At 44.4% G+C, this 17,711-nt stretch overlaps 1 protein-coding gene across 1 annotated transcript; it reads right to left on the reverse strand.

Annotated features, from left to right (window-relative positions):
- Positions 1–2,274: 2,274 nt before the first annotated feature.
- arglu1a (arginine and glutamate rich 1a) lies at positions 2,275–11,139 on the reverse strand. The gene is made up of 4 exons (XM_041056948.1): positions 10,577–11,139; positions 7,880–8,105; positions 4,841–4,924; positions 2,275–4,052 (listed from the first exon to the last, which is right to left on the reverse strand). The coding sequence occupies exons 1-4, from the start codon at positions 10,906–10,908 to the stop codon at positions 3,888–3,890; spliced, it is 807 nt and encodes a 268-aa protein (XP_040912882.1). The 5' UTR covers positions 10,909–11,139; the 3' UTR covers positions 2,275–3,887.
- Positions 11,140–17,711: the final 6,572 nt, after the last annotated feature.

Genomic DNA, 17,711 nt, shown 5'->3' on the forward strand with positions numbered 1-17,711 from the left:
TTTTTTTACTGGATTTTTCCTATGAGAACATACATTTTCAACTTTAACCGCTGTTATTTACATTACCACGCTCTGTGTTGTGTATTAGAACTAATACAACTTCATTTTATCATTCATTTAAAATAAAAACTTCCTTCAAAGCCTAATTGAAATGGCAAACATTCACACTCCCTGCAAACACTGAATTTTTTAGGCAATGGCCTCTAATTTGACACACACACACACACACATTCACCTCTGTAGATTACGGCTTTCTCCTCGTGTGAAGTTTTGACACTTTTTAACGACTTAATTCGATCAGGCCGTGTGTGTGTGTGTAAGTGTGTTTTGTGGCTGTTTGCTTAGCTTGATAATCAGGCTGATGTGACACCGGGCAGATAACACGAGGAGTCCGATCCCAGGTCTCTGCTGAACGCGGAATAAACACACAGGCTTCGCCGCAGACTGGATGTTTATTGAAAGCCGCGCGGATATTCGATTAATTGAATTTATTCAAACACGGGTCAAGGAAGCTTAACTAGACTGGCATGTGTGCCGGCTCTGTGTCCGGGCCCCCGAGACCCCCTTTGACCAAATATTTATTTGGTTGTTTCTTTACCAGCTGGAAAACCAAGCGGAAAGTTTCAGAAATATTTCAATAGGGACTCAGGATATGAGACGCGCGTTTTCAGACAGATTTGAATTGTAGGCTTTTTTGTTTGTCTTCTCCACATAATTTGTCTGTAGAAATAAAAAATACTGGAAAAAACGGCTGCAATTTATAATTATAAATTCTTTATTTGTTCTTTTATTTGTCCCTGAAACTTATTTATTCTCGTGGTCATTTAAAAGTTTAAATTCTTGTAGAGTTCCTTATGTTATAATCCCATGTTAAGTTCTACAGTTTTGTGGTGTTCTTCAGTGATTTTTTATTTATTTATTTATTTAGTGTGGGGAAACCGTGGATGACAGAGCAGAGACAGATTAAGTTCCTTTTATTTTTTAAATCTCTTCCTTCCTCCGTCTGCGTGGCTTAAAACTTTCTCCCTCAGCCCGTCCATCAGGCAGCGACCGCCGCGGAGCTCTGAAGATCAGCGCGGCTGACAAAACAACTGGGAGAATATACTCACACTCACACACACACACACACACTGTCTCTCACACACTCACACACACATATTACACTTACAGGCCCTTACTGCGACTCTGAGTTTGACACTTGCAAACTAACTATTGTTGTTCCTACATTACAAAGGTAAAGTAGATTAAAAGGGAAATTTCCTGATTACAGACTTTTGTTAATTCACTTTAAATGAATTCACATTAACCTCAGAAAGGAGGCTTTTATTACAATCAACAATAACATCATTATTAATTATTATTGTTGTTGTAAACGTAGCTGGAAAAAAATAGTGGCCAGTACTTTTCTTTTTTCATCTTTGTTTTTCTTTTTGCTTTTTTTTTTGTGGGGGATAACTCAGATGTATTCCTCTCTGAAACAGAAAAAAAAAAAGGTTTTCAAAGCCAGATGTATTTTTATCATCTAAAAATCTCGTTTTTATTTACACAACTTGATTCAAATCAGCTGTTTGAAAAGAGAACTGGCAACCGCGGGAGCAGAGAGTACACACACACACACACACACACACACACATACACGGGCCCCAGCGGTGGAACTGTGTTTATTCAGCAGCGGGCAACGCGGCATCGGTGAGTGTCCCCCGGGTGAGGGACTCCTCTAACATCTCGAGGCCGAATGTGACCGCGGACGCGGGTGCCGGGACGGTGGGTGATGGTACCGGTGTCCTCTGCTGCTGGAGAGGGTTCCAGCCGCTGTGGAGTCTGGTGATCTGAGTCCTAATAACACCACATTATTAAAATATCCTCAGCCGCCATCGCTTCTCTGGCACCCTCACATGTAGTCCACGGTCACAGGGTGGCAAGAGGCCGGGGCTGAGGTGGACTCACGGCCGGAGAGAAGGCTTCACAAGCTGGAAACAAGCGGCTGCAAAGGAGCGGAGCGGAGCGAAGCGGAGGATGATGAGGCGGTGTCATTACAGGGATTCCTCTAACCTGACGCGGAGGCATCAAGGTCCAACTGCTGCTAATTTACTATGACCCAGAGAAGAGGACAAATCCTGAGTGAAGCTCTGCCTGCTAAACAGAGCTCAGGTGGGTTTTTTTTTTACTCTCCACGTCTTCTAAATGTCAGTCAATTATTTTAGGTTAAACCCTTAATGAGTAACAGTAATCTGAGGATTAAGATCATTATACACACACACACAAACCAGTGTAGGCATTCAATGGATTTACTGATCTGTTCAGTCCCTTGACAACTGGGGAAAATTACATGACAAATTCAAAATCCCACAACAGAACAAAAAAAAAAAAAAAAGTCATCATACCCACCTGAGGTCAGTGTCAAGTCACAACCACGCACACACACACACCTGCTCATTCACTCGCACACACTCACACTAACCTCAAACCTTAATCTTACCTGAACTTGTCCATCCACTACGAATCAAGACTTACCAAGTGAGGCGCATTGCCAAGTCACTTTACTACAACAAAAAAAACCTCAGGGACAGAACATCAAGTATGTGGTCGGGGAGTTTTTCGTGCAATTCGCCGTCTTTCCAAAGAGTCTGATAAAACAAAGCTCAAGTTTTTACCTTTTACTGTAACTTTTTTTTTGTTTTTTTGTTTTTTGTTGTTATTTTTTTTTGTTGTTGTGTAACTGTGGATCAATTTCATAACACAATCTTAACTTGGGAGAGCCGGGAGGAGGGGGGAGTAGTGGGAGTCAGCACATCACAGCAAGGCTAATAACATTACATCATACAGGAAAAGTCCTCTGTCGTCCATTTACCCACAAGCCCCCCCCCTTATCGCGTAGACGAGACACGTATCCTGTTGAGGGGTTTGTGGTTCGGGGGGGGGGGGGGTCATGTGCAGCTTGGGAAGTCGAAGGCTGAGATCGCTCGCACTGCAGCCACTTCAAAACCTGCAGAAGCTCTCTGGACACCGTGTTTCTAATGTCACGTGGGAACAAATCACGTATGGCGTCCACGACAGAGACAGAGATGAAGCGAAAATCCAAAAAGGAGCTGGAGATTTTACATGGTGAGCAGAGAGCGAAACGGGCACAGGAAGTAAGGTGGAAGACACGACGAACCTGTCGGCTGGATGGGGAAGTGAAGTGTGCTTTTAAAAGGCTGTGCTGTGATTTGTTACCACGGCGTCAGCCATCTTTAGGAACCTTAGTATAAAAAAAAATAATAATAATAATAATAACAAAAAGAAATAAGAACAGGAAAACCACATGACAACTCCCAGGCTGCACATGAGCTTTTACAGTAAGCTGAACAAGACAAACTAGACAATAACTCTTCTATATCAGGGGACTGGGCGATCTATTGTAGTTTGCTGGCTGTAAAGACATGTAAGAAGAGCACAGGTGCACAGTCGCTCGCCGTTACACCAGAGTTAAGACTTGGGGGGGGGGGGGGGGGTGAAGGACATGTTATAGCATTCTACATCAAAAGTTCAAGTTCCCTAAAAATTAAAATAAAACCGAGAGAGGGGAAAAAAAAAAAAAAAGCAAACAAGTCATCTGTGCGGTAGGGATGAGAAGGATGGAGGGAGCAGTCAGGTCCTTTGAGGGCGAAGAGCTGCCTCCTCTTCAAAGCCAGAAAGGGACAAGGGCCTTCACAGGGGGGGGGGGGCGAGTAAAGTTAACACACTGGTGTGCGTCCCTTTGACTTGGCCTTCCTTCAGCACTTCCAAAACGAAGCGAGCGTTCCATAGAGGACGGGAGAGGGGGGGGGTCAACGATGAAGGAGGGAGAGCTGGATTGGGGGGGGTGTGAAGGCAGAGCAGGACGTGTGGATGGAGGGGGAGCAGTCTCATTCGGTAGCCTTGAGGGAGAAGGAGAGCTTGGGCCTGGACTTGCCCTTGCCGAGGATCATTTTCTGCTCCTCCTTCTGCTGCCTCTGACGGTCCTGCTCCAGCTTCATGCGCTCCTCGTGAATCTTTCTCTGCTCCTCAACAATACGCAACTGCTCCTCAGCCTGCGAAAGCAAAATTTACACGACAAGAACGTTAGGTCAGACAGGGACAGAGACCACTGTCCTTCAAACCCACAAACGTCTGGCATTTTCTTTACCCCCCTCCCCCACTCCCAAGATCCAGGATCAGAGAGGTTTTTTCTGCTTTTTTCTTTTTATTCTTTTTTTTTTTTTATGTGTAGCTGTTTACCAGAGCCTCAGCTTGTCCAAATCAGGCCTGAATGAAATAAACACAGCTTTAAAGACTTAAGCTTATATAGCGAACGGGGGGGGGGGGGTGTCTGATAATGATCAATTCAAAGCCACTCAATAGAAGTGGTTCTTGCCAAAGGACTATTAAGTTATTCGGCCATGTTGTGGTGTGTAGAAAGTCTTGAGGTCTCAATCAGTGGAAGACAGAGATTTGTAAAAGATTTCTAAAGACTAATACTTGACATTAAAGGCGCACAAACCAGACACGATGTGTGTGTGTGTCGGTTTTTTTTCTTACTGCACGTTCGGCACGAGATGATGTGATAGCACATTTCATCAAAATAAACAGTACATGGTTTTCAGGGGTTTGGACAACGGACGGCTGAAGTGTTGCATTTAAAGAAAAAAAAAACATTTTAAAAATGAATAGTGCAATTCATGAGGTGTGTCATCAAGGCAGCATGCAAAACAACGACTAAAGTGTGGGTTACGAATCGGACAGAAATGGGGAGACGTGTCCAAAAAGAGGCGAGAAAGCAGCAACAACAGCAGCAGCAGCAGCAGCAGCAGCTTGTGCCGTTCACAGAGCAAGGGCGTACCAGCTTGGCCTGAGCCTCGGCGATCTTGCGGTTATTCTCCTCCAGGATTTTTTCCAGCTCCTCCCGCTTAGATTTTTCTTCCTCCTAGACGGGTGACACGGTGCCATGTTAGCGCACGAAGAGGTTACACCCACAAAGCACTTTCTGTACATACGTACACACTCTTAAGTTGTCAGACACACTCCCCAACCAGCGCGCACACGCACACACACACACACACACACACCCCCATATAGCTAACTCATTACACCACAGAGAAGTTTGTTTAGCCTCTCGCACATGACCACACTGTGGCATTCTTTTCAGCCTGACTTGTTGTTTAAAAATACACAGAGGAGGCAAAAAGCATAAAGAAACTGTGGGTGGAAAAATGAACCTGCTATTTTTTTTTTTTTTTTTTCCCCCTACCTCTAACTGCTGGTAATACCCTCCTAGAAAAATGAAAAGCTAAGCCACACCTAGGGCTCTCACTGCATTACTGTGAAAGACATTTAAAATTTTAAACCCAAGAATTAGAAAAAAAAAAAAAAGGGGGGGAGGGGGGCCACTCATCACACTCATAAACAGAAGACAGATATAAACTGACAGACAATACAATCTAGAAGAAAATACAAGTGCTGTTTTTTTAAAAAACATCATTATAAGCAAGAAAAAAAAGGATACAAATAAAGGAGGGAATAGTTTTGGCTCACCAATGCACGTATACCTACGCATTTTCCTTGCCTGTGTACCTACACAACTGGTGAAACCATTCGGCATTTAACGGCTGAATATTTACTGTCTGGTCCGGACTGTGTGGGCCCCTGCAGAGACAGAGAAGCGCTCCTGGGGTGGAAGGGAGGGTAGGTAGGTATGGGGGGGGGGCTCTGCCATACCGCGCCCCCGTGGCCTTCCTCTTTATTACTCTGATCTCTGTACTGTTTAGCCTCTACCTGCAGCCACAGCTCACATTCTGTTGTTGTTTTTTTTTTTTTCCTGATTTTCCTTTACAGTGGTTCAGTCCCCACTGAGACGAAGGCAGAGTGAAGGAGAGTACAGTACAAAGTGGTGTCTGTGTGTGTGATCGAGGAGGACCGGACCACGGTACACTTACAGTACAGGACACAAGTCACGGTTGAGCTGAAAGGCTGCAGGGCCAGCTCAGGTCAAGTGCTAGTTAGGAAGGTGGTGAGTTGTGTTTCCAAAATTAAAAACAACACAAATGTATTTACAAAGAACAATATCAATCTTGGCGGCAGCCCTATAGGAGAAGCAAGTCATGAGTACAAAACACAGTACATTTGCTTTTCTAGGGAGAAAAGGCTCTTTATCTGAATGAAATGATGAAGATTAGAGAGAATATATCATAACAGATCATGGTTAGACCACAGATAGTTAATCTTGTCAAACAGGAAACAGGAAAATGTAGTGGCCCGTCTTTACGTGTCCCAGAGCAGATGTCATTAACAGAAGATTCTCAGAATAAGGATTGTTAAAGAGAAAGTAAAGGGGGGGGTGGTAAAGAAAACCTGTACAGGGCAAACTGTCTGTCAAGTTAAACAAATGTGATTGACATTTCGACACAGCAGATGTGACTTAAACGTGAGAGTGACAGAGATAGGAAAAACTCCCATGAGCAAATACCAGACTGTTGCCTCGTTGATTTGACTGTTGGTAACTAGCGGACCAGCTAAATAACTTTTGGTTATAGAAAAGCTTTGCTGAAGCTACCGGTCGGGTCGGTAAACGGTGTCTAGGATTGAGAGTGGGGAGATTTAGAAAGAGCAGTGTGGTGGCGACAGAGCAGAAGCCAGGAGAGGGATGACCGAATAGGTCCAAGCAGATATTGGTGGCACGCTCAGGACTGCATTTTTCACCCTATTAGTGCTGAGCCACTGGCTGCTCCCTGTGCAGAGCAGGGTCACTGGGCTTTAGCTGTCCCTCTCCTTTATAATACATTATTACTGTCGTGTAAACAAACCCCCGTTTTTCTTTATGACGCCTGGTGAGGTGGGGCGCAGGGTTTGTCGGACACATGTCTAACTTTATTGTCCAAAACCAGGGAAAAGATGAACAAAGGGTCTTATAATGAACTTGAAGGAAGCCTGGGACACTTCCTCTGACAACTGTGTCATAGAGGCTGTTAAAGGATCAGCCTTGTTATTGGAATTCAAACTAAAGGCTGGTTAACCTGATACATTAAAACTACGACTTTCTAAGCTAGTTGTCCAATTTTTAAGGCATTTAGGAAATGGCCAGTGACGGACAGGGACAGTGACTGTAAAATACAGAGGTCATCTTTAAAAAAAAAAAAAAAATTATGTCTTATTTATAGACATTAACAGAGATACTCAAAGATATGAAAGTAAAAGATTCAGCCAAATCAAAGGAGGGGGGGGGGGTGAAAGTGATGAAAAAGAATGAAAGTCAGTCAGTTTTGGTAACCCTGCCATGGCAAACTCTCACCGGCACGTTAGGAAATTCCCTCGAGGTGCCAAAATGAACAGTGGCCCCTGCTGTTAAAAACCAAAAGCCCTGGACTTCGAGCTTCTCCACGCAAAACCTTTAAGTATAAATATATCATGGAAACACCAGTTTAAGGAGTGTATTTTGAATCATGTGCAGCCTTGCTCCCCAGAGAGTAACAAGTGCTACTGTGCAAAACTTCTTATGTCACATTTTTAAAATGTTAAGAAACGGTCACATATGTATTAACACGGTTCCTCGGATATTTAATGTTAATTAGGACTGACGTGAAGGTAAATATTTACAGGTACAACTCAGTAGATCCACACAATGATCTACGATGAGTCAAGAGATTTTCTTTAATCGTTTAATAAATTATTTCCTTGCTGTGAAACTTGTACCATGACTGGGTTACATTCATAAAAGTGAAAAGGGAGGGGGTGGGTGGTCCCTCCACCTCCACCATCCCTGCATGTCCCGTAGTAAGGCACCAATCAGAGCAGGTGACTGGGGGGGAGGTGGGGACGGGGAGTTAAGGGGTTGCAGAGGTATGGAAGGAAGGGAGGGACTGCGTTCCAAACGACCGAGCGTTACCTCTCTGGCCTTCTGCGCCGCCAGCTCGGCCTGCCGCTGCCTCTCCAGCTCCTCTAGAAGCTGCCGCTCCATGATGCGCTTCGCCTCCTCGACGCGCCGCAGCACCTCCCTCTCGATCTCGTCCTTCCTCTTCTCCAGCTCCTCCTCGACCCGCTTGGCCACCAGCTCCTCCACTCGCCGCGCCGTCTCCTCCTCGATCAGCTTCTCCTCGATCTCCTGCTGCCGACTGGAGCGCAGAGCAGGAGAAATAAATAAAATGACGGGAGGAAGGAGAGCAGAAATAGAGAGGGACAGTTTTACAGGACATTAGGGATGGAACCAATTTATCACCTTAATCTGTTCTCATGCCAAAGACATAAATATAAACACAAAATTAGAACAAGAACTAAGCATGTCTGACTTTGGTCTATTGTGAATATAATCTAGTTTTTCCGCTGGGCTGGGATAACATGCACACATGGCGTTGTCTTCACATGCTTTTCCACCGCAGGGGCGACCACAGGGCCATCAGGCCTAACGGCTTCTCTCTGTCAGGCCTTGTTAAGGGCAGGACATCACCATTAGGCCCTGTGCAGGAAAATGGCTCAGGCCTGATCTGTCCCCAGGATAAACTAATTGGTTCAATATTTGTGGTCATGCAAGGAAACTGAACACAAAGTGCAGTTTCTTAAACTTTCACCATATTGAGCTGTCAGCAGCTCTGTAGCTCCTTTCTAACAGTTTTCCATTAAGGTTTGTTTAACTCCTTCATTTTTGTTCTTGATTTCATCAAACCTCAAAGAGCCTTAATCTTTCAACGCTCCTTTACTGTGCTATCAAGGATGCAGTTAATTCTGCTGCTGTGTTATGAGATAGCTAATAAAAACTAAAGGCGACTGATGTTGATGTCTGTGTATTTGGGTATGGGGCAGAAATGGTGTAAATAATGCTCAGGAAATCAGATGTGTACTCCAACTCGTGTAGCTCAAATATCAGCAAGTCACACAAAGTATTACCCATCAAGGTTAGCTAACTCCTGCCCAATATAAAACTATCTGCCTGGAGCAGAGGTCTAATACCACACAATAATGCAAAGCTGGTTCTGAGCATGTAGCATGTTCACTGTGGAAAAATGTGTGCGCAGACTAATTTTCTGCTTGAGTTTTGATTGTGTTGTGGATGTATTTGGTTATCTTCCTGTGCTGTACATACTTTTAGTGCACGGTATGGAAGTGGGACTTTTTTTTCAGTACTATTTTGCCAGAGGATAAATAACAAATGTTGAAAAGGGAGATGTGGTAAGAGCGGATACAGCCTCAGTGAACTGCTTAGATGAAGAGCTGCAGTGAACCGGTGCTTTTTTTTTTTTTTACAGGTTGGGTGTAATTTGAACCTCAAACAGATCATCATTTTACCATTGGCACAAACTGATGATTGGCTGCACTCAGCGCAATACAGTCCAACTCATTCCAAATGTGTGGAAATCTGACTTCCTATGACAGCCTGCTACACATGTGGGGGTTAAATGAACCTGTCCAGTTCAGCAGGAGACTAAAGGACATCTAGTGCAGATGGATGTCACATGACATCCTGTGTGCCTATTGAAAATGCTTTTAAACTGTCCTTTCTTCCCCTCTCATACTGTACTACAAACAGGAAGCTATTAGCTTTTGTTGTCAAATCGCTTCTGACAACTGCAAACACACAACCTTCCTTCCCTGGATTTGATTTTCATGCTGTCAACCAATGGGAAAAGAGACCTTACCCAACCGAGGACCGAGTCTCTGTTTCTCTAACAAGTCTCTGGTCTTTGCGTGCCTGGTTAAGTGGCCCCGTGGCTATTACGAGGTAAAGAAAAGAGCCACTCAGGAGGCCAGGTGTGGGGACAGTGGCTCAGATCTCAGGTGTCTGTCTGCCTCTGGCTACCACACACACCTTTACAATAGCAACTTCCCTGTGTAACAATAAACGGGCAGTGGCCATTATACCTGGCAACCACTGAAGCGTTTTCAGATGCAGATCAGTGACAGTGGTGCCGTTATATCAGCAACTCCTGAAGCAGCAACTTCATAGGTGCAACGGCTGATCCAACCTGTGCTGTATAGTTAAGACTCTTTAATCAGAGCACATCAGGGAAAGCATGACCAACTTCAGCACCACAGCTATGCCTTAATGAATGCTAACAGTATGCAAACTGGTCAAGGGCTGTCATAAGTAATTAAAACGACAACAAGGGGAATTATTTTCTTATGCATTTTTTCTTTCCATTAAAATTCCATTTGATCTTCTAGCAATTACAATTTCCACTAAAAGGTATTAAAAAAAGGCACAACTTTCAAAAAAGTTGTTATAAATCATTACTTGAACCAGTTTAATTTCAATGTGTCATTTCTATTAAATTCCACATTACCTATTAATAAAACTAAAACTTGAGGTACAGTTGAACTGAGAAGGTGAGCTGGCCCCTGCAGCAGGCTGTCTGCTCTGACAGGGATATTAATCTTGCCTGTGGAGGCAGGGCCCTATGGAGCCTAGCTGACGTTAGCATGCTTAAGAGGCTAGCTGGTTAGCATTAGCTTACTCGTGCAAAGAGCTAACGTAGCCCCATACAAACACATGCAGCCAGCCTAGCATTTAGCTTAGCACATACTGAAGTTCGGTGTGGGTAATGTTATGCAACGTTGCAAGAACAGAGTGACTCGTGCAATATGTGCTTACATTTTCCTTTGTCTCTCCATCTCTGCCTTTCTTTCCTCCTCTTCTTTCCTCTGCTTCTCGTCCAGGGCATTTCTCTTGCTCAGTGTCCTGCCGAAGATGTCGATGCGCTCCGGTGGCGAAGCTGCTCTTTCTCTGCGGGACGAAGTTGTGGTGGATCGAGACCGGGAACGAGATTCTCTGCGCCGGCTTCTTTTCGATTCTCGGGACTTGGACCGTTTCTTTGACCTCTCCCTGTCTCTGGACCGCGACCGAGACCGGCTCCGTTTCTTACTGTGCTTGCTGCTTTTGGAGTGTTTGGACCGAGACGAGCTGCGGCTCCGAGAGCGGCCCATGTTGACCACCTCCACTAGTCGAACGCTTACACCAAAGTGATGTGTCTTATGGCTGATATGTGTACAATATCTGGAAGTCCGTTCCACCTGCACCTCTTTAAACGTGTTATTGATAATAACTGACCAAATGGAGTTGCTTCAGCGGGCCTGTTTTAGAGAAATAATCATTCGAAAGTGGTTATTGTTTTGCCCTACTAACTTGCTATAAAGAAAGATGGCGGTCTGTCGAGTTTATAGTATCCCAGCAGGCACCGCGGCTTTCGTTGTTTTCCGGCGGTCTTCGGGTACAGTCACCAAAAGTGCCGTTACTTTTTAAGCGTAACGGTCCGTATATATAAATACGTGTATTTATTTAAATTTTAGAATCACAAGATTGTCACAGAGGACTCTCCACTCTGAGTCACTTGTTGGCTGACTCGTACATTATCGTATCTGCATAGAATAATGTACGTTTCTTTAATGTATGTACTTTGCAACATTGCACGTATGTGTACAGACTGTCCTCTCTTTAGTATTTCTTTCTTTTTATTTAGTATGTTTCTCCTGCGTGTGTTATGGGACTTGTCAGTCCAAGTCTTCTGTTTTGCATCAACAACACCATGTCAAATTCCTTGTATGTTTAACATACCTGGCAATAAAGCGTTTCTGATTCTGAGAAAGTTTTTTAAATCCTAATGAGCTATGAAGGCTAAAGGACGTATTAACGTATTACAACGTAATTTATGCTCTCAAATTAATAAATTTGTGCATACAAATTGCCAATTTGTGCACAATTTGTGTTCTCACATGGATAAAGTTTTTACACATATTAACAACATAACAGTAAAAAGTAACTGACAGGTTGTGGTGTCAGATAAGAGGGGGGTGGGTGGGGGGAGCAGAGTGTTAGCATTGGCCAGTGTAGCACCCTGCTGGATGATGTCAAATTGTGTTCCAGCAAAAGTTGAACCAGATTCAGCTTTTCTGCCTCACAACTCTGCCCATTCAAATTAATGAGAGGAGCTGGGCTGTGGTTTGTTTTATGTATTTATTTATTTTTTTCCACGCAGTCAATTTCAATGTGAACGCAAGTGCTGCAAGCAGAGCACAACTTTACACTGATTTCAGTTCTTGTCCCCATTTGACCTATATTTAGCTTTGCCTGTGTCCATTTTTAAATACCGCATTCATGCATTATCTGGGGCTAAAATGATGCTTTTATCTGAGCTCGTAATTATAGCAACAAGAGTATCAGATAACCAACCAAGAGACAGAACAAGGGAGGGAAAAAAAAAAAAAAACACAATTTCACAATGACACAGTCCTGTACAAAAAGATTGCCATCCCACTCTGGCAAAATGAGGCCATTGTGAGAACTCTCCCCAGAGTGCTGCGCTCGAAATAAACTGGCATTACTTTATTTAAAAACACATAACTCAAAAGCCTGGTGAATCGACTTTAAAAAGGTCACACCACTCTAGCTAAAAATGAAAGTGCTCCAACTTCAGACAGTTTTTTTTTTCCTTTTTTTTGTCATTTAGTTCTTTCTCATTACCTGCAGCTTACAGCCTCTCAGAGTCTAATTTTAGAAAAAAGAAATAATTTGTTCACATGGAGTCATGCTGTGTGCAGTTTCGTTTGTAGATCAAGAAAACTTTTTGTTGCTTTGAACCGATAACGGTTGTCAGTTGAGTCACTTCCATCCCCTCACAGATGAAAAGGGATTTTGTGTTGAGTAACTGTGTGTTCGTCTGTGAGCCTGTATCGTCAGATTGAGTGTGAGCAGCGCCACAGAAATATAAATTTCCTCAGAATTAAAGCAAAGAGAGAAATTATGTGATTTTATTGCCAGAAACTGAGGAAAGATCTTGGTTCATCTATCCAGGAAAAGCTTCCCCTGCCTGCCCTCTCTCTCGCTCTCTTTTATTCCTCTGCTCCAAGCCAAAGAATTGATTTTCTGTAACTTGTGGTCGTCTTTTATTTTAATGATCCACGAATTCTGTTCCCGGAGATGAGAGGAATTGGCATTAAAGAGGCAGAGATGTCTTGTATTTTTGCCTCCGTAACGGGAACTTGGGAGAAGTGCTTAAAGCCCCTTTTGATGAATAATAAAAAATGTTTCATGGAGGTGAGGAGGAAAAGAGTTCCAGCGCGGCTCTGGTGGGAACACATTAGCCGAGCTGGAGAAGCGGTGGATGCGTAAATGAGAGAATTTGCAGAGTTTGTCTGCTTTGCTCCTGGGTGGTTTGGGGTGAATGTTGAAGGAGAGGCAATAACTAAACGGGGAAGATGGAGTTGTTGGAGAGGGATTCAGAGAAGGGATGCTTGATCACATCTCAGTCAAGTCTGATCACCAGCTCTTCCTTTGGTAGGACAGCTTTTAGCCAACATGGTGACTGACTTGGTCACTGATTGGAGAAGTTCATCACTGTCAGTTTAGCTGTGTAACTCAAAGTTACTTTCCTGGCATCCATATTATAAAATTCTGTTTGCGCAGATCCTCCTCATCTCACATTTGTTCTAGCACAGCAACATTATCAAGACACTAAGATTTATGCAAGAACCACTCTTCCAAACAGATCTGTCCTTACCAGGCACTGAAGAGAGGTGGACTTGATTGAGAGTTTCCTCTTACGCACCAACAAAGACCCTGTTCAAACCTGCCATTAACGTGTGTCTTGGGGTGATTCTGATGACAAGTGGACAGCTCTGAGTACAGGTGTGAATGCACCCCAAGACGCATTGAGTACGCATTTGAGATCTGATCACTCAGACCTCATTCAGAGGTGGTCTGTGCCTCATACGGCCACATTCGTGCATAAATACACATTGATTGATTCACAACATTAACTCATGCACTGATGAACATGCACGACAACATTCCACCTTAAAAGTTGCTGGTAGCTGTTAGTAGCCTTTGAGCAGCACAGAGAAATTCAATTATTCTTTCCACCTCTCTAAAGGCAGTAAAACATCCTTTCATTCATCACTCACTCTTCTGACAGTTTCTTTATTTGTGCTGGAGATGAAAACTTACTTAGCTACATTTTCACAGCCTATTCAGATATGAACTTTTCCTCTGAATGAATGTTTCCGATAGAGCTTCATTTGCTCTGCACAAGTCAGTAAATAAAATCATTCAAAACACAAACTCCTTGTGTTCATTATTAAAAACAGCAATGCATTTGGTTTTAGTTCACAGAAGTGATGTGCGTGTTCATTTGCATATGGAGCGGAGAAGTGAAGACTCATTTTAATGCCAGGTGTGAACTGACGTACTTTGAGCTGTCCACTTATGATCAGATCCAGATGAAATCCAAGGAACTTCCTGGGAACACTCAAAGCTCAAAACCATTTTTAAAGGTTTGAGTGTTTTCACTAGCACAGTGGCCTCAGTGACTGAAATGAAGTTTGGAACCACCAAGAGTATTGCTGGAGCTGGCCCTCTACGGCCCTGGTCAGCCGTCACTCTATCAATGCTTCTGGAGTCCTCTGCAGAGATGGGAGAACCTGCTGGAAGGACAACCATCTCAGCAGTACACAGGTCAGACCTTTATGGTAGAGCGGCCAAACAGAAGCCAGTTTGTGTAAAAGGTATCAGACAGCCTGCTTGGAGTTTGCCAAATGGCATTTAAAAAACTCTGGGGAGGCCACGAGGGACAAGACTCTCCAGCCTGAACTGTTTGGACAGAGCTCCAAACACTGTGTCAGGCTAAAACCAAGCACTGCTCATCACCCGGCTACTGCCATCCCTACGGTGAAGCATGGTGGTGCAGCATCAGTTACATACTGTAGCTTTAATGAAACTTTCAGTACACTGTCATTTGTGGTAAGACTGGCTGTCTAAGAACATCTAATCTGTACATGTAGTTTTCTTATGATTTTAAATTTCAGCCTGAAACAGTTTGATGAATTATAGATCATACTTTGAGCTCAGATTTACCCTAACTACACTCTGAAACTTAAAGAATCAAAAGGCTCATCCCTTTCAAAGTTGACTCTCTCCTTTCAGGTCCCCTGACCCTGCCCCGTGGCTGCTCTTCAGGGGGAAACCCACTTAACAAACACAAGGATCTCTTTTAAAAAAAAGCCCTGCCACATTGTCACATTGTCATGTGGATGGCCCAGGGGTTCTTGCCATAAAGATCCATCTAACCTCAACCCTCCACCCCTCACCCCAATGAGAACAGTTCTTTCATGGGAGAGGTGAGGCGGAGAGGGAAACAAAGAGGGGGAGGGGAGGGAGGATGGTGGAGGTGGAGATTTGGGGAGAGCAAAGAGATTGAAGATGTGTAGAAGAGAAGGGGAGGAGGTAGTTCTGGGGGGGTCAGTGGAGTGGGGAGTCTCAGGGAGTCTGCCAGGACTACTGACCAGTTAATAGCAGGGAAATACACACCATGTCCTGTCTCATTACCCATCCTTAGTCAGCAGTCCAGGCTTTAGTAGTCTGACTTATATTTGAAATATTGCACGTTGAGTTCAGGTATATTCCAAAGGTCCATTTTGGAACAGGACTCAGCCTGATCTCAAACAGATGCTTCACATTTAAGTTAATAGTTGCACTAGTTAACTTCCAGTGGCTTGCACTGATGCTCTTGAGGCACAACATGTGGTGGAAAAACTGATTTCCAGAATTTTCTGTTTGGGAATGTGTTTGGGAAAACTTCACAGGAGATAACTGCAAATTGGATGTGGAGTTACTTGCAAAATTTGTTTGGTCAAGAGCTTCTGTTAGGTCCAATGAAGGCTCTAATCAAAAACAGCCAAAAGTAATGTTCGAAAGGAACCCGTGAAGTCCCGTGACCTTCTTCTTCTGTTGTCCGATCTCATCCTCCATTTTCCTCTATCATCACACACTTTCTGATACCATGTGACCCTGACGACCTCCACTGAACCCGCTGACCAGATGTCCATCCTACGAATGACCATTACTCAAGAAGGAGCCATCGTGACGATGCACTCAATTCAAAATCGTGAACCCTTAAAAGAGCTCCCCATTCACTACGACCGCCATATGCCTAATGTCTTCCTCCTGACGATTTGTTTGCGTGACGTGACAGCCATGTCCCCCTTCCCTCATCAAGAGATGTAATTAAGTGTTAGAGGAGCTTCAGAGATGACCTCTGCGACAAAAGACTCAGAGGGAACTTGGCTGTCACCACCACGCATACATGTGACAAGCGGTGGTCAGTGCTGAAGATCATCTTTCTTGAGGGGGCTGGATGAGAGGACAGAGGAGAGGACAGGTGATTCTGACTGGCCCAAACGGAGAGAGGTCAAGGGTCGGGTTTGAAGTATTGGCCGGCGGGTAAGCTGATCCGGTTTAGCTCCTGTCTCTATCTTCATCTGAGACAAGAGGTCTGCTTCTCTTGTCGTCAAGGTGCGGCGCCCCCGGAGGTCCCGTCCCGCCATTCAGAACTGAAATGAGTAAAAGGTTTGGTATCGGAGCAATTATCAGCTGAAATTAAAAACCAGGTGTTAGCGCAGAGGGGAAGGTCCATGTTTGCTCAATACATATGAAAGGAAAGCAAAGAGCTGGCAGCAACATGAGATGCTCTGTGTGCACCACGTTCACTGTGGAGGCTGCAGTTTTATGTCAAAACGTGAAAATAAAGAATTTGACTTAAAAGACTCTCCCTCGCCCTCCTGACTGTGTCTTTGGCATGTCCTCTGGTCTGAGGAGAATGAGATTTACTCCTGCAACTCTTTCATCTCCGTCCCGTCTTTCTTCTTGCGCCTGCTTTTCTCCCACAACGTGCGCCGAGAACGCCTGTGTGAACAAGTGTGTGCGGTTCACAGCATGGGAAAACAGAGCGCCCCTGAGAAACTCCAAACAGGACGAGAGACACATCCATCACAAGCCTCGGCCTGCCACAGAAGACACGCGGTTCACAATTCGCTCTCCTTGCTTGCCTCTGGTCCCCGCCGTAACAATGGATGTTTCCTGAAGGCTGGGGTCACAATGATATTAGTGTGTGAAAGCTCAAGAACCAGAGAACAGGAAGGAGCCAGGGTCTTACTCAACATCCAACCATTACTCATAAGACTTTTCTTGAGAAACCCGCACAACAAGAGAGCTGTTGTAATACTCATACACCTCTTCCTCACTCAACACTCATCATCTTAGCATCACGCAAAGGGAAGGTGCAGCTCACCGGTTTGCTGCCTCTGAATACAGCATGACACAGTGTTATTAGCACAGCAGAATTACCCCACAGTGATTTTTATCTTTTCACAAGGCGGAACGACTTCACCTCTTAGATATGGACTTTCTGGCTGTGGTTCAGGAATCACTTCATTCTGACTGGCATTAGTAGCACATTCACTCTCAGGTTAGAGGAGGAGTGATTATTCATACCAAGATGAAAGCACCAACCACTGAAGGCCTCAGACTCTATCTATTAGTCTGACATCTTTAGAGCAACAACATGCACATCAGAGCGAACAAGGTGTTGTGCCCCCCCCCCCCCCCCCCCCCACCCCCCCAGTCCAGGCCTTGTCAGGTTTGTGCCTCTCTTTGTTGAGCTAGCTCTCATTTACATCAACTTTTAAGTAAAAAAGAAGCTGCTCTGTCAGTCCCACAAAGCACTGACAGCCGTGACGGTTAGCATGAATAGATGAGTTTGCCACCTCGTGCTGATCCGCCCCCACACCACCCAGTCTTTTTTAGACATGAATTTGGAGATGTTTCGTGCGTTTGTGCGTCACCTCTCAGCACTGTGAGAAAAGTATTATCTGGACCACAAAAGTTAGAAGGTTTATACGTGTACATGCCAAGGTCGTGTTCAGACAGACACCAAAAACAGCACTGCGTGACAAAAACG

The sequence above is a fragment of the Toxotes jaculatrix genome, chromosome 15, assembly GCF_017976425.1.
Source record: "Toxotes jaculatrix isolate fToxJac2 chromosome 15, fToxJac2.pri, whole genome shotgun sequence".
Taxonomy (NCBI): Eukaryota; Metazoa; Chordata; class Actinopteri; family Toxotidae; genus Toxotes; species Toxotes jaculatrix.

What these genes read in the sequence shown, in the direction of transcription:
- arglu1a (XM_041056948.1), bottom strand. Translation starts at nt 10,908, where the DNA reads ATGGGCCGCTCTCGGAGCCGCAGCTCGTCTCGGTCCAAACACTCCAAA. An exon ending in ATGGAGAGACAAAGGAAAAT is followed by an intron (nt 8,106 to 10,576) that starts GTAAGCACATAT and finishes TCTGCGCTCCAG; the next exon opens with TCGGCAGCAGGAGATCGAGG. An exon ending in CCGAGGCTCAGGCCAAGCTG is followed by an intron (nt 4,053 to 4,840) that starts GTACGCCCTTGC and finishes TTGCTTTCGCAG; the next exon opens with GCTGAGGAGCAGTTGCGTAT.